At 51.3% G+C, this 14,748-nt stretch overlaps 1 protein-coding gene across 1 annotated transcript in view; it reads right to left on the bottom strand.

Annotated features, from left to right (window-relative positions):
* Positions 1–14,748, bottom strand: part of MTUS2 (microtubule associated tumor suppressor candidate 2) — a 529,958-nt gene that overhangs the window by 7,941 nt on the left and 507,269 nt on the right. Inside the window, 4 exon segments of the mRNA XM_006770370.2 lie at positions 685–783; positions 3,713–3,786; positions 6,464–6,569; positions 13,172–13,386. Coding sequence (XP_006770433.2) covers positions 685–783; positions 3,713–3,786; positions 6,464–6,569; positions 13,172–13,386 — 494 coding nt within the window.

The raw sequence follows: 14,748 nt of genomic DNA on the forward strand, positions 1-14,748 counted from the left end.
AGCTGTGCCCTTGGAGAGCCCCAGCCCAGCATAGAAACAAAACAAAGTGGTTTTAAAAGCAGAAAAGGCATTTAAATAAGAAATCTTAGAGTGAGGTTGCCAGATGTAACAACACCACCAAAAAAACCCAACCCATAGTAAAGTGGGTAAAACTTGAATTTCAGATAAACAACATTATATTTAGTGTAAGTATTGAAAGGGACATCCTTATACTAACTTCTCTGGAATGCAGATTTAACTGGGTGTGATGTGCTGCATATGGCAACTGTACACGTGTTGCCATAGGGGAGGAATAGTGCCAGCTCTTCTGGCAACTACTCGCTCAACCTACTAACTCGGGCCTCAGTGGAGCCTCCCCGTGCCAGCCTACGGGAGCTGGAGAGGACAATGGCGAGGTGGTCCTGGCCGGGCCACGCTTGTCCCAGGAGCTCAGGCACAGTGGTGGGAGCCGTGTGCCGTGTGGCAGGAATAACATTTAGATGGAGAAACCCCCGTCTGAGGAGAGGTGCTGACAGGAATATGTGTAAGATCCGGGAGGGCCTGACCAGCTGTCCCTTTGGCAGCAGATTAGCACAGAGGCCCTGTCATCGGGATGACTGCTGAGGAAGCCACAGGGCTTCCCGGGGAGAAGTCCACAGAGCCCCGCTGAGCCCCGCGGTGCTGGAGGCCTGGGAAACTCGACACCTCCAGCTGCTCTTCAGTGTTTTTCTGCAAAGCCTCCTCGAAGCGTCTGGCTCGGTCCCGCAGAGACTGGCTCTGGAAGGTCAGCGTGTCCACCTGGTCCTGCAGTAATGACACAAGGAGTCCAGCTCGGTCCTCTGCGGACACAGCAGCCTGGGGAGCCGTGATGACGGCCTGTGCACACGCCATGGGCATCAAGCTGAGGCAGGTGCTCCACATGGTGTGACAGACCTCCCACGCCAGCCTCGCTCGTGTTCCAGCTGGGGTTCTCGCTGCCCCACCCCCATTTTACAGCCCAGCTCTCCCACCGGCTCCATCCGCCAGCTCCCTCTCTTTCCAGGGTCACTTCTAGCTCCTCTTGGCCTCCCTGGGCCTCAGGACTGGGGTGCAGGTCCCTGATGTGAGCAGAGGCTGTCCTCCCTTTTTAGGCCATCTGTCCCCTCAGTTTAGACCTTCTGTTTAGATCAGTGATGGCGAATCTTTTGAGCACGGCATGCCAGCATTTTGAAAAATCCTAACTTAACTCTGGTGCCGTGTCACATATAGAAATTTTTTGATATTTGCAACCATAGTAAAACAAAGACTTATATTTATTTTATATATTTAAATGCCATTTAACAAAGAAAAATCAACCAAAAAAATGAGTTCGTGTGTCACCTCTGACACGCGTGTCATAGGTTCGCCATCACTGGTGTAGACCATGCTCCTGGCCCCCAGCACACACCAGCCACAACGCAGCCCTCCATGTGCCGGCTGACGGAAGGTGTGTCTGAGGGGGCACCACACCCTTCCCTGGCTCACCCCTCCCTGGCAGCCCTAGCAAGGACTGATCATCAAAGTTCTCCGCCCAATGACACCATTTCTGTAACATTAGAACCTACAGAATTCCAATGAACTCTTCTCTCAAGAGAAATGGCCTCATCCCAGCCGACACAAGGAGCAAGGAGCAAGGTTTTGTAAATTACGGAATTGTACAGAGTAACACTGTAACGTATGAGGTGCCTGGCTTGACTGCTTTCTTCATCATGGCAGACAACCTTGTTTGGCAAACCAGCCTTGGTTTTTTCTTGTCCTCTTTTTTTGTTTCTTTGTTCCCAGTTACTTCTATTTCATCTTAAATAACAAAAGCTCCCACAGTGCCATTAAAAGCAAAGGCTGGGTATTAGGGCAATGCAGTACTCAGTGGGAGCCTGTGCCCACAGGCCCTGGTGACGTAGGCAGTGGTGCTCTGGAACCTGACTGCCACACCCCCGGTGCCTCCCCAGGCTGCGCGCGGCACCAGCTGTGTCAGTGCCGTCAGAGGTTGCATTTCTTTCAAGCCTCTCCTCCTCCATCAAAAAGCAGAACAGCAAAAGTGCATCAGGCAAATACCACCTAAGATGGACCTCAAATATCAAACTGGTGTTTCTGCCGCATTCACCTGACTCAACACCAGCCCACAGGCCCACGCGGTGCGCAGCAGTCACACGGCACAGGCTGCTTCCAATTGGATTGGCTCCTGTATGTCAAGGGTGAGGCCCCGCACCGGCCCCTTAGGAGCTAACCAACAGCATGATAACAATAGTGAGGATGATAAATATAACAAATAATAATATTAGCCACTATCAGAACAGCAAGAGCTGCTACTTAATAGCATTTGCCAGGAGCCAACCTGGTGCTGCATACTTTACACACGTCACTCCTCGCGGAAGGTACCGTCAGCACCGTTTCACAGACGAGTACCCAAGGCTCACGGAGCTCACATATTGCCCAAGGTTTCAAAGCTAGTAAGAGGGGCCGCCATGGGATTTAAGCCCGAGTTCAAATCTCTTACCACAAGCCTGCTTCTCCAGCTGCCAGTCACTGGAGACAGTTGGCTGTAGCAGCTCCACCCTCCTTGTACCAAATAACCTCCTGCCCAAATGGGTTCTGTCTGCTACAGGGTGTTGCCCGTGGGATGGCAGGGGTGGAATGAAGACTCAGTCACGGGTGAAACAAAACCTTCTCTGCGGTTTGGGGCTGGTGGGTTTCTGTTACACCACAGTCTGGCTTTCCCTTTCCGGGCGTGTGTTCCTGAGGACAGCGCACCTGATGCTGTGAGAGGGATGCATGAGGAAGGCAGTTTGGGGTAAATTTGCTGAGGATGTGCCCGTGAGGACTGCGTGTTGCAGGCCCATTGATGGGCGGGTGGTGGGCTTACTGCAGACTGTTTCCTGTTTAGAAAATGTGGAACAGCACACTCAGTAGTGTGACATTGGTGTCACAAGCATGGGTGCTTGCGTAGGCAGGGCCGCCTCTGCGTGATGCATGCTGCCAGGGGAGAGTCAGCCGTCAGAGGCAACACTCCCGGCTTTGTGTTACTTGTGGTAATCAATGGGCATTCGTTGTTATTGTCATCACAATGTCCAGGTGTGAGTGTCCCCAGTACTTAAAAATTAACCTTGCTCTGATTGAGATGCCACAGCTGGGAACGGAAGCACCCTAACTTCCCAGGCAGCTCCTCCCTGGAGCTGTGGGTGGCCATCATGTTTCCACAGAGCAGCTGACAGGGTCTCTGGAAGGAGGAGGGGGGTGCAGGTGAGCTGGGGCCCCTTCAGAAGGAAGCCAGGCTGCTCGCTGGCATGAGACCCACATGTCGCGTAGGTTGGCAGTGGAGGCAGGGAAGGTTCTAGGCAGGTGATTGAAGTCCTTTGTTTTAATCCCAGACATGCCCTATGGCTTCTGCCCTTCGCAGCCCCCCTTACACCACGCCCTGCCTAGCATGTGCTTCTCCCGAGTCCCTTTCCTCACACACAGCGCGGTGACTCCTCTGACCACAGCAAGTGTGGCTCAACCTTGGATCTCCGTGGCACTCATTGACGGTAGTATTCCCTTGGTGCAAGGATGTGCTACCTTTTGTGGGTGTCTGTCACTCTTTTTGCCACCACCCTCTGAGTAGACAATAAATTCGTTAGGGCAGGGGAACGTCTTATCTCCCTCTATATCCCAAATGTTTGTGGACAGGACTAACGGTGCCCCATTAGCTTGACTTCAGGGTTAAGGAGATATTAACCTGTAATGACAGCCGCAGCTTTTCAAAACTGTCTTCCAATTCTTTCTTTTCAAGCTCATGGGTAGACATCAATTCTGGAGAGAAGACATCAGATTGTTAAGTTAGCCTTTCATCTGAAAAGGATCAAACAAGACTCTTGCCAGACTAAATGAGAAACGGGTGAATAGGGACACTGGTATACAGCAGACTTGAGCCTAAAGAGACTTCTCCATTACTTTGGAATTGTATGTGGCATTATTTAGAAGAGAAATAAAGAGGGAGGGATAGGAGAAAGGGAGAGAAAAAGAGGGGGAAGTAAATAGAGCGAACACACACATCATTTCTATATCCCGCTCTCCCACCGTCCAGGAGTCAGCTCCTCCATCCACGGTCCAGTCAACTTGGTTGATTCTCCAAGTTTTCCTAATGGGAAAGCAACTGGGTGACCAGTGTTCAGTCTCCATCTCCTTCCCATCCCAGGGCCACTCTTTCGTTCCACCACAGAGCAGCCATCTGGCCGCAGGAGGGAGCTTTCAGAGAGCTGAGCTGTGAGCAGCCTCCGTGCTGCCTGGGCTCGCTGGAGAGTGACGGGTGAACAGGGCAAGCGCTGTGTCTGTGAGGCCTTTGAGCCACACTCTGAAAACCACCGATCTCTAGGGTTTGCTTGAGCAAAGAGTCGCTATGAAGACATTCAGACAGAAAGGAGGACTAATTGGATTGGTTCCTCTTGGAGAGTTTGGAACCATTCTATTCTAAGCAAAGTGTCATTCCAGTAATAATTTGCAAGTGAGGCAGAAAGAGATGTCATGTAAGACTTATTAAACAAATGGATTATCTTTTCCTCCAGATGGGAACAGTCTTATTAACTGGGTGAAGCCCATCTCATTCTGGCTACACAAGCAATTTGTTTGCATGTTATAACTGGAGGGAGGAGAGGTCTCATTAATCAGCCTGGGTCACACATGCTTTGGACAGGAGAGTACTAAAGACCAACAATTATCATTCTGGCTGGCCAAAGCTGCAATTAGGAAAAGCTTTTGGTTTCCATTGATCCAAATCGTTGAACTAATAATGGAGAAGGCCTCTAAGAAATCTAGCTGTTATAACTCAAATTTACATTTGGAAAAAATTAATTAGTGCTTATTGAATTAAGATAAAGCTATGTGTCTTTCTGTCTAAATGATTGGTTTTAATAGCCATTGAGCACATTGTCCTGACCATAATAATGGATGTTTTTGCTACTATTATATGTATTATATATGATGCAAAGGCCTTCGATGCGACATCTAAGCAAGGCTTTGCTAGTGAGAAAAATCTGCCAGGTCTATTTTATGAAAAGCCAGCAACAAAAGGCAACAGTGTGGCTCACTGCATCGTTTCCACTCGCATTCCCACACAGAGACTGTTTTTCTATAGTGCAGCGATGGGCTTCAGGACATTCAGATGACCCCAATACCCCAAGAAAGAGGCGGGCCATACCTATCCTGGACATGGTATACACCATGCCTGACAACTATGTACCCATAACATAATTATTTTGAGGTCATAACACTCTGCCCCACACCCAACACTGTGCTCTAAGACAATGGTTCTCAAAATGTGCTGCATATTAGAATCACCTGGGGAGCCTTAAAAAGCCCTGAAGCCTGGGCTGCACCCAAGAGCAATTAAAGTGGAATTTCTGAGGTGGGATTTACTCATCAGTGTTGCTGTTTTTAAACTCCCAGGTGGTCCCAATGGGCGGCCCAGGGTGGGAGCTGGCACATGTGCTGTTTCTGCCCCAGACGTCTTTGCTGCCAACATTTTTCTGTACAGCTAATTGGCTATAAGGCTTCTTTTCTGTAAACAGATAAAATAACTGGTTGGTAGTTTGGGGTTTGCGGTTTGGGGTGTTGTTCAGTTTCATTTCTCCACTGATGATTCTCACTGTTACTCCCATCTTTATATTCTATGTAAATGTTAGCGAGCCCTCATAATGGTCTATCTAGGGACGAGTGGACACGTGGTGGTACTCTTAAAACAGTTAGCATTTCTTCCAGGTGAGATGACCCGTCCATGAGTCGGTTTATTATTTTGGAACAGTGCATTGGGAGGAGGAAGGGAGGCCAAGTGCCCTCTTGAATTCTCCTAGAAGAAGGCAAGTCCTTAGGTTATATCTACAAAATAAAATCAGTTATTTGAGGAGCATTGCTATGAATCTATACATATTTTAAATGAAGGCTTACTTTTGTTATTCCTTTTTTATGTTTCATTAGGTCATTTTTAATGTCCCTCTATTTGTAGTGATTTTATCTTTTTTTATCACAAAATTGTCTTGGAAAGGTGTGCCCACCAAGACTGCTGTTTAACTGTGTGAGGCCCAGACAGGCCCGGGGTTTCCACGCCTACGTGACACCAGTGGTTCTTAAGCACAACTCCCCGTCAGACCCCTCCCAGGAGCTTTATACAATCTGGATGCCCAGCGGCACCCCAGACCAGCTGCCTGGGGGCCCAGAGTGGACCTAGACGGGCATCAGCCTCCAATCACAGCGCCCAGGGATTCCAACATCCAGGCAAGGTTGAGAGTAACTGCCACAGAGGAAAGAAGTGCTACCTGGATCCTGGTTTTGCATGTTTCCTTTCCACAGCAAGAGCACAGAGAACACACCCGGAACGAAAGGAAGGAAGAAAGGGAAGTGGGACAAGCGAGCAGAGGTGCTCCTGGTGTCTGCAGCAGGAGGCTGGGCTCCCATGGCCCACCTGCTGGCCACACACGTCTAGGATGGCAGCTACCTTGGACTTTGTGGTCGTGGTCATCCTGCAGGACCGCGATGGCCACCGTGTGGTTATCTTCCATCTCTAGGAGAGCAGCCTCGTGGCTGGCGGTGATATCTTCTACCTGCGGGAGAACACAGTGACCATTACGCGAGACGGACGGGTGGCAGTGATATCCTCGCTGCCTGGAGAACAGAGATGGAACTCACTGAGTAGAAAGGTCAGTGGTCCAAAGGGCAAGGAAAAGTCATTCTGCTGCGGTGACAGCCACCCTCATCCTGTGTGGAGGCAGGGAGCCAGGATTTGGTGGGGATAGAGCAGCCCCTGGAGGCAGGCTGTCTGCAGGAGGGTGGAGGCTCCTGTGGGAATGGCTGCTTGAGCCCCCTCTTTACCATCCGGGGCCCGGCTTTGGACCATCCACTGCCCACTCCCATTCCTTCCCCTCACACCGATCACTCTGGTGATGATGCATCACCAGAAAAAAAGAGGAGGGACCTCCCTTCTAGATGGTCTGTTCTGTGCTCCAGCAGCAAGTGGGAGCCACAGCACACAAGGTACTGGAGGGAACTGACACTTACTAAGCTACCTGCTACCAGCTACTCGGCTTACCCCTCCTAGCACATTGTAAAAGAAATACTTTTATCCATCTTATAGGAAACTGAGGCTTAGAGAGTTGGAAACATTTTGCCCAAGTCCCAGTAAGGGGCAGAGCCAGCAGTTGGCCCAGGTCTGCCTGACTGCACAGGCGAAGCTCCATCAAACACACCCCTGCTGCCTTCCCAGCAAGAGCAGCAACGAGTGCCTGAGGAGCCTCTCACCAAGGCCAAGGCAGCCGAGTCCTAGCCATCAGCTTGCAATCTGGGCCTCCCGTCCAGCACCGAGAGGCTGCGGTCATTTCCAGGACTTTAATCATGAGGAGCACAGGTAGCCTAGGATTTTTCATTTCCACTCTTCCTGATCTCCGCCCTCGTGCCCCACCATCACCACATGTACTGTTTTTGTTATTTTGTTGTTGTGCTGTTGTTTTTAACTTCAAATGTATGACTTACAGGAGTAATTGCCTAAAACGGCCTCTCCCCACGCTAGCAAACCGGAAGTGTTTTTCCAAATTCTTTGTCAGCCACCATTGCAAAAAATACTACTGTACATTGTAACAGCGCACAAGCACAAACCAGTGTCAAAAAACAATACTTTCCCCTCCTACTTGCAATAATCTGTTTTTTAAATTTTTACCTACTAATATATCAAAACCTAGTGTTTGAGGAACACTGAAGCAGGAAGTGTGCCCAGGTCCTGAAGCTCCGTGGTGGACCAGTTAAACATACTGCTTCTAGCTGGTACTATTCAGCCACCGCCTAGGGTCCTTTGTTCCTCAGGGGACAATTCACAGGCCGACCTTTGGTCTGAAACGGGGAAGGGCTCTCCACAGGAAAGGAAGCCCATGTGTGGAGTGGATGCATGGGAGTATTTTTATTTTAAAATGGGGTAGATTTTCACTCCAGGTACTATAATTGCATGGGAAAATTTGCCTGACTTTTCTCTCCTAAGGTAAAAGAGAACTTCATCCATGAAAACAGAAATACCACTGGCAAAACCAACAATGAATTCCACAGTGTTAGGATAGCTGCATCACATTTTTCTAACGAACATGATATGCAATGATTCATTTTTATTCACTGGCCATCCTCTTTTTTATTTTTAAAAATGTTTTTATTGATTTCAGAGAGGAAGGGAGAGGGAAACAGAAACATCAATGATGAGAGAGAATCATTGATTGGCTGCCTCCTGCACGCCCCCTACTGGGGATTGAGCCCACAATGCAGGCATGTGCCCTGACTGGGAATGGAACCGTGACCTCCTGGTTCATAGGTCGATACTCAACCACTGAGCTATATCAACCAAGCTTACAGGCCATTCTTGATAAAACAATGTTTTACTTAAGGCTCAGACCTATGACTCCATTAATCAGAAAAGCTGATTACCACAGTACATAATTGTCCAATTCCTTTTTATATGAGGTTTTCATAGAATCTTCATCCAAGGCATTTCAGTCTCTTGAAAAAATAAATCACTGGTTAAAAAAAATACAAGTACATATTTTTTTCTGCTTCCCTACTGTATCAGTTGAGCCAAGATTCCCCTGTCTGCAGACATAGGTCCCCACACATTATCTGGATGCTTGTTACCCAGTTCAGTTTGAAGAAAAATCTTTGATCAGTCCTTGGTGTGATTCTAATTTATTGGCTCTGACGCAAATTACCATATTCCAGAAGAGTCCCCCGTGTCCCTGGCGGAGAAGATGCCTGTCAGGCAATATGACATTATGTCTGAAGCTGAACGTCGCCCTTCTGGTTTGTTGGGAGGCAGGTCTTTGATTTAATGGTGACTCAATCCCATGCTCAATATAGGAAGCCTGATGAACGGGCACGGTCTCTCTGTTACAGCCACTCACAGGTGCTTTTATGAGTGAAATATGGATCCCCTAACTCTGAAAGGCCATAGGCAACAAGAGGAAACCAGTATGAACCAATGAGCCAAGATTTGGGCGTAAGAATCCTTGCTCTTCAGTAAAGTTCCTATACATCTTTATGTTTTTTGAAGACTGTTCCCTCTATGGGGAAGGAGCTGTTCACTATCGGCCATCCTCTTCTTGTCAGAGTATTAATCCCCATGACTGCTCCTCCGGGGCCCCTGGCTTCTTCCCAGGGCATGGCCTCACACTCTGAAGCGGCCAGTGAGATTTCAGCCCGAGGACACCCTGAAACCCGCTGCAGGCGTTTGAAGGGATTCAGACAAGTTGACGGAAGGAAAACATCAGTTCATTTGATTCATTGTCAGTCCACGGGGCAGGCTTAGGTGGCAGGAAGCATCCTTCTCTTGGGGCCTTAAGCCACTGCTGGACCACTCCTTCCTTCTCCAGGGAGACGGAGCTCGGGCTGCGCACGGAGCAGGAGTATGACTGCACCCTCCGCTAGCCCCGTGGTGTGGAGAAGCAGCTGTGCCGGGGCAGGCTCCACTCCACAGGGGCCTGCAGTTCTGCTGGGCTGAGCAACAGCACAGCAAAGGTCGGAGAGCCGCCCTCTGGAGGGTAAGATACAGCTGTGGGCTTCCTTACTCAGCCATTTGCAACACACAACTATCTGAGGCTTTGGCCATTCCCTGAGAGACAGCTTACATTTAGAATGAAGATGCATGTGCTTTGTATCATCTCAGCTTTACTCATTAAACCCAAATCAGATTAACTTCCCATCTACTCCCATCCCAGACACACATCCCTGTCTGGTGGGACAGAGGGGGCTGCCCATGTTCACTCTCTCCAGGGTTCTCTTACGGACTTTCCTTCCCTTCCCTTGGGTGCCTGCTTACATAGCCTGGGTAGCTGCTTACTCAGGGTGGGCAGCCAGCCATCCCAGAGCGCCCAGTCCCACTCCATCCCTTTCTAGGATGTGCCTTCCGCCCCCACTGCAGCCCACATGTGAGCAGGAGTTCAGGCGGCCCCCACCTTCCCACAGTGCCTCCTCCCGGGGTACTGAGACTCTGGGCTGTGCTGGGCGGGGCTCTGGAGCTGGAAGACTGAGGGTCCCTGGAACCTCCTTCTGTTTGAGGGCCTGTGGCTTCTGCTGGTGGCAGCTGTGCACCTGTCACAGGAGGACTACGGAGAGGTAATGTCAGAGGATGAACCAAGTGGCCTCTGTATGTTCTCATGAAGTGCAGGATGCGGAGGCTGCCAGCTAGTCTGAAAGGGCGCTTTCCTTCAGAAAGGGAGAAAGGACGTCCTGAATCCGAGACAAAGCAACGTAAAGGCCAAGGGGGAGCACTGCTTCCCCCGGAGGGGAAGGCACCTCTGCTCAGACTTCATTGAGCAGAGTCCACGGTGACTTCAGGGCCAGGTCAGGGAGGAGGACAAAAGGCCACAGCGTCTTGGAGGAATGGGGTCAAAGGTCACATAATTGACCATTGAATGTGAAGCTCTGTGGCTGAGCATCTTTGGGAAACAGTAGTCAGCCCAGAGAGGACAACTGGAAGGCACTGTGTTTGGGCAAAAGCGGACAAGCCTGTGTATTTTCAGTGAAAATCCGTTTTGTGTGCTTCGAGGTGGGGGGCTCTGGCAGTTTGGCTTCTATTCATGCGGAGCTAGCTATGGCACACGTGCTGATTTTGATTAAACACCTTATGGTCATTTTGAAATAAAAATCAGGCCCAATCTTTATCAGCACTTAAGGCAGCCTGGAGGCCTGTGTCTGGGGACACTGCATTTCAGGTCAGGCTGACGAACAACCCGACCCACCAGCCGTTCTGATGCAGTTACCGTGGGGTGAGGATGAGGAGGGTGTTTTGCCACACATTCCCCAGTGACTCCCATGTGCGGGCAGCGGTGAGCGGAAGGCTGGATTTGTCGGAGGGAGACCCTGCAGCAGTCAGAGGTGCACGTGTCTCAGCGCGCGAGCTCCCAGTCTGAGCGAAGCCGCAGCAGCTCCTGCGCTGCTGGTGGGGGCGCTGGGCGGCCAGAGGCCAGGTTGGTTGACTGTTAAGCTGGTGGAGCACAACTGCGGACAGATGTCACTACCCATAGGGTCAGCATTGCCAAATGCAAATTGTCCCCATAAAGAAGCCTGAGGGTGGGTAGTTCGAGCTGGAGAGCTGAAACTGCAGACCTCACACCTCCCCATCGCAGCTGTGCACTGAGTTTCCTGCACAGAGCGAACGCAGATTCTACTGCATGAGAACTGGCGACGTCCCTGCCTCGCCTCCCTCACTGCCTGCACTCTCTCTGCTGGCCGGGGGGCGGAGGAGGGTGGCGGGGGTAGGAACTGTGGTCAGGCCATGCTCCGCAGCAGGGGCCAAGTCAGGCCTGAACGAGTCACAGGTTTCAGTCATCCATCCCCCCAGCCAGTGGGTGTCTGCAGGCAGGTTTACTCAGACCTACAGCACTCGGTGTTAGTTCTACCAGAAAATGTTCCCTGTCCTCTCAGCTGGAAGTAAACTCTCAGTTCCTAAACACATCTCTGCTGCTCACCCAGGATCAGTTCCCTCAGAACTTCCCTGGCCATCGCCTGAGGCATGGATCAAGCACGCCCACGGTTTATAAATCTGGGCGTCTCTGGCAGGACCCTGACGTGTGCCCGGTGTGCAGTGGGCACTCCAGATATTCCTGGCCTAGGTGAATGGGTAACTAGATGAATCGCTTTAGTGAATAAGGATCAAGAAGAATGGAGCTCAAAGGCCTCATAAGGTAAAACCCTTTTTAAATGCTCACAGGTAGCTTCTGCAATTCATTCTCAATGTCAAGCCTTCTTTCCCTCAATCCTGCCCAACACGAAAGCTCTGAAACGCTGCTGTGTCCCAGCTTAAAGGCGAGGTGAGGGCCCATCTCTCCGCTGTGCTTCTGCTCATGGACGCTGAGGGGCGCTCTACTCACGCCGAGCCCCTCCAGTGGCCAGGCTCTGCCTAGCAGTGGCCTCAGCTGCGTGGTTTCCAGACACGGCACTGAAAGGGAGCTTTCACTCCGAGGGCCCTCAAAGCACCCTCTCCTGCCTGGCACCCCTCCTGCCCTCCCTCCCACCTCTTGGCACCTTCTCAGCCAACCCAGAAGTTTGGACCAGAAGTCTCTTAGTGGACACAGGTATAAACACGTTCTCTGTGCAAAACTGGGAGCGAATGGCCCAGGGATACAGAGGCTCAGAGCCGCTATTTGCACCGGGTTGGGGATGTATCCAAAGGCCATGCTAACACTGCAGACAGCGCAGGGACAGACGTCTGCTTACAGAGGTTATGCTCTGCGAGCTCAGGAGGCAAGATGCTGGAGACCGGGTTCTAACATTAGCACCAGTGGTAACTTTAGCTGTAACCTATTCTGTTTCCTGGTCTGTAAGTCTAAACAAACTTAAGCAGGCAGGTGTGTCTGGTTTCCACAGAAAAGATGCTGAATGGAATAAAATGTGTCAAATGGGAGACTTTTAATGACAACAATGGCGCCTATTATTACTCTGGAATTCTCTCTGTGCCCATTAGGCTCACAAGCCTCTGGGGACCGTCACCGTCCAGGGTGTCTACTTGGAAGCAGTGGGAGGGGGCAGCCTGAGACTTAGCGTGCTCTTTGCAAATGCCATTACCAGACCACAGGAAACAATGTACCACTTAGAAGGCGGGTATTACGGCAACAGAGCTTTGGGGACCTAGAAAGAGGAGAAAAGAATGGAGCAGAACTGGTTCTCATGGAAGCAGAGTCTCCGGTCAGCACCCACAGTGATGGACAAGGAGGCTCCCGCTCCTACCTGCTGCAGCTGACGGGCTCCCTGGGAACCATTCTCTACTCATTCCAGATGAATCGCTCTCTCTAGAAAGACCGCTGGGCCAGCTAGCGGCATTCATGCTTTTATTCGGCAAGTTCAAACCTATGACCTACTCTGTGCAGGCACATTCAGGTACCAAAATTCTAGCAGTAAGCCTGGCAGACAATTCTCTCTTGGTGCTTGAGAGGATGGCCACAGAGTGTCAAGAGGGAGAACTTTCTAGGCAGGAGCACGCTTGGCAGAACAAGGAGAGGGAGGCCAGAAAGGCAGGAGGGGAGGAAAGGAGGCAACGGAGGAAGAAATGAAATCAGAGAGGGAACTTTGCAAGTAGCTCACCTACGGACAGGACTCCGGGCTCAAGTAGCATGGCTCCCCCTCCACCTTCCACCTGCACATCCCAACAGCAGAGACAGAGCGCAGCACAAACACAAACCTGCTCTTGGTGCTGACACCGGATCCGCAGCAGCTGGGCGCTGTGCTCCTCCTGAAGGCGTGTCATCTCCGCCTGGAACTGCAGCTGCAGCCGCCCCTGCAGCTCCTGGAGCTCGGCCTGCTGCTCCCAGCCCAGCCTCCTCACCTCGTCCTCAAACCGCCTCTCCAGCTCTTCCTTCTCCTTCTGTAGTTTCTCACACCTGGCTGTGTTGAAGGCTGGGGACAGAACAGCATCTTTGTAAAAACTGGAGAAGAGGCACCAGAAGGTTTCAGCGTCCACATTAGAGCATCAAGGTTAGTGTCACAACCAGGGCAAGACCCTCTTGCTTTGGAAGAGCCTCACAGTGTGTCAAGGGCTTTCCCATCTACTGTACTGCACGTGTGGGGGAGCTCAAGGTCACCTGCTATGGATAGAAAGGGCTGTGGAGGCAAACTTGGGCTTTCTGACTGCCAGCCCCATGGTCCTGCCACTGGAGCAGGGCTCCTCTGAGGGCCCACGGACTGTGGGCATCAACATCATTGCAGGTTTGTCCGGCAGGGACTCTCCCAGGCACACTCTGGGTGGGTCAGGGGCCCTGGGGAAGCAGCCCAGGACCTAAACGTTTCATAAGGTCCTCGGTTGGCAACTCCTCTGTCCCTCGGGGCTCGAGAGAGACCTGTGCATTCCTGGGAGCCGAGACGGGACAGGCCAAGCACCAGGTTGAAGGCTGTGCTCCCCAGGCTGAAATGCTGAACTGGACATTCACAGAGGAAGTTCAGGCCTCCATTCAGGGGCCCAAGGCTGCACAGTAACCAGCAATACCCCCTTGCATAGGATGCCTCCCGATCCCCGTCCTGATGCGCTTCCCAGGCCGCCAGCAGAGGACAAGCCAATGACAGCAGCCACTGATCCACTGGTTCTTTGCATCTGTGCCCCCCCCCCCCCCCCGGGCAAGAGCAGACGGCGATCATTTGCAAGATCTCTCTCTCAGCTGCAAACTGCTTCCATGAGGAGAAAGGCACCTCGGCAATCTATTATGTTTAGGTCAAGGGGTGCTGATTTTCACTCGCAGGGCACAGACGTCCAGGTGCAGGCACAGGTCATTACGGCCCACAAGGATGGTGTGGCCGTGCTTGCCTCCTGTGTGCATGCGCAGAAATCACCACTTACTTCAAAATCAAGTGAGCAGGTTGGGCTGGTTGTTGATAACCTGAACTCCAGGGGTGCTTGGCTATGGTCAGACATATGGTCAGACATATAGTTAGGCTTTGAAACACCCTGATCAGAAGTCCTGCCTTAAGGATGAGCTAATTCAAGGGCTACTTGGCCACATTTGGCACTAAAAAAGTTTGTTAATCAGCACACGGGATGCTTCAAAGTATTTTTCCCCTGATGTAATGAGTGTGGGTTGATGGATAGGCACCTTGCCCTCGGACAGTGCAGCAGCCTAACACTGCCCCCAGTGGTCTTTTTGGTCAATTGCCCCAGTGTCCCCTGCCCCACTCTTGTGTGGGGGAATCTGATCCACATCTGAAGTTGTGAGCAGGATCTGCCACTGTAACCAGGTGAACAGAGGGGCGGGTGCTGGGTGCTGCTTC

Source organism: Myotis davidii, unplaced genomic scaffold, assembly GCF_000327345.1.
Source record: "Myotis davidii unplaced genomic scaffold, ASM32734v1 scaffold84, whole genome shotgun sequence".
In the NCBI taxonomy this organism is placed as follows: domain Eukaryota; kingdom Metazoa; phylum Chordata; class Mammalia; order Chiroptera; family Vespertilionidae; genus Myotis; species Myotis davidii.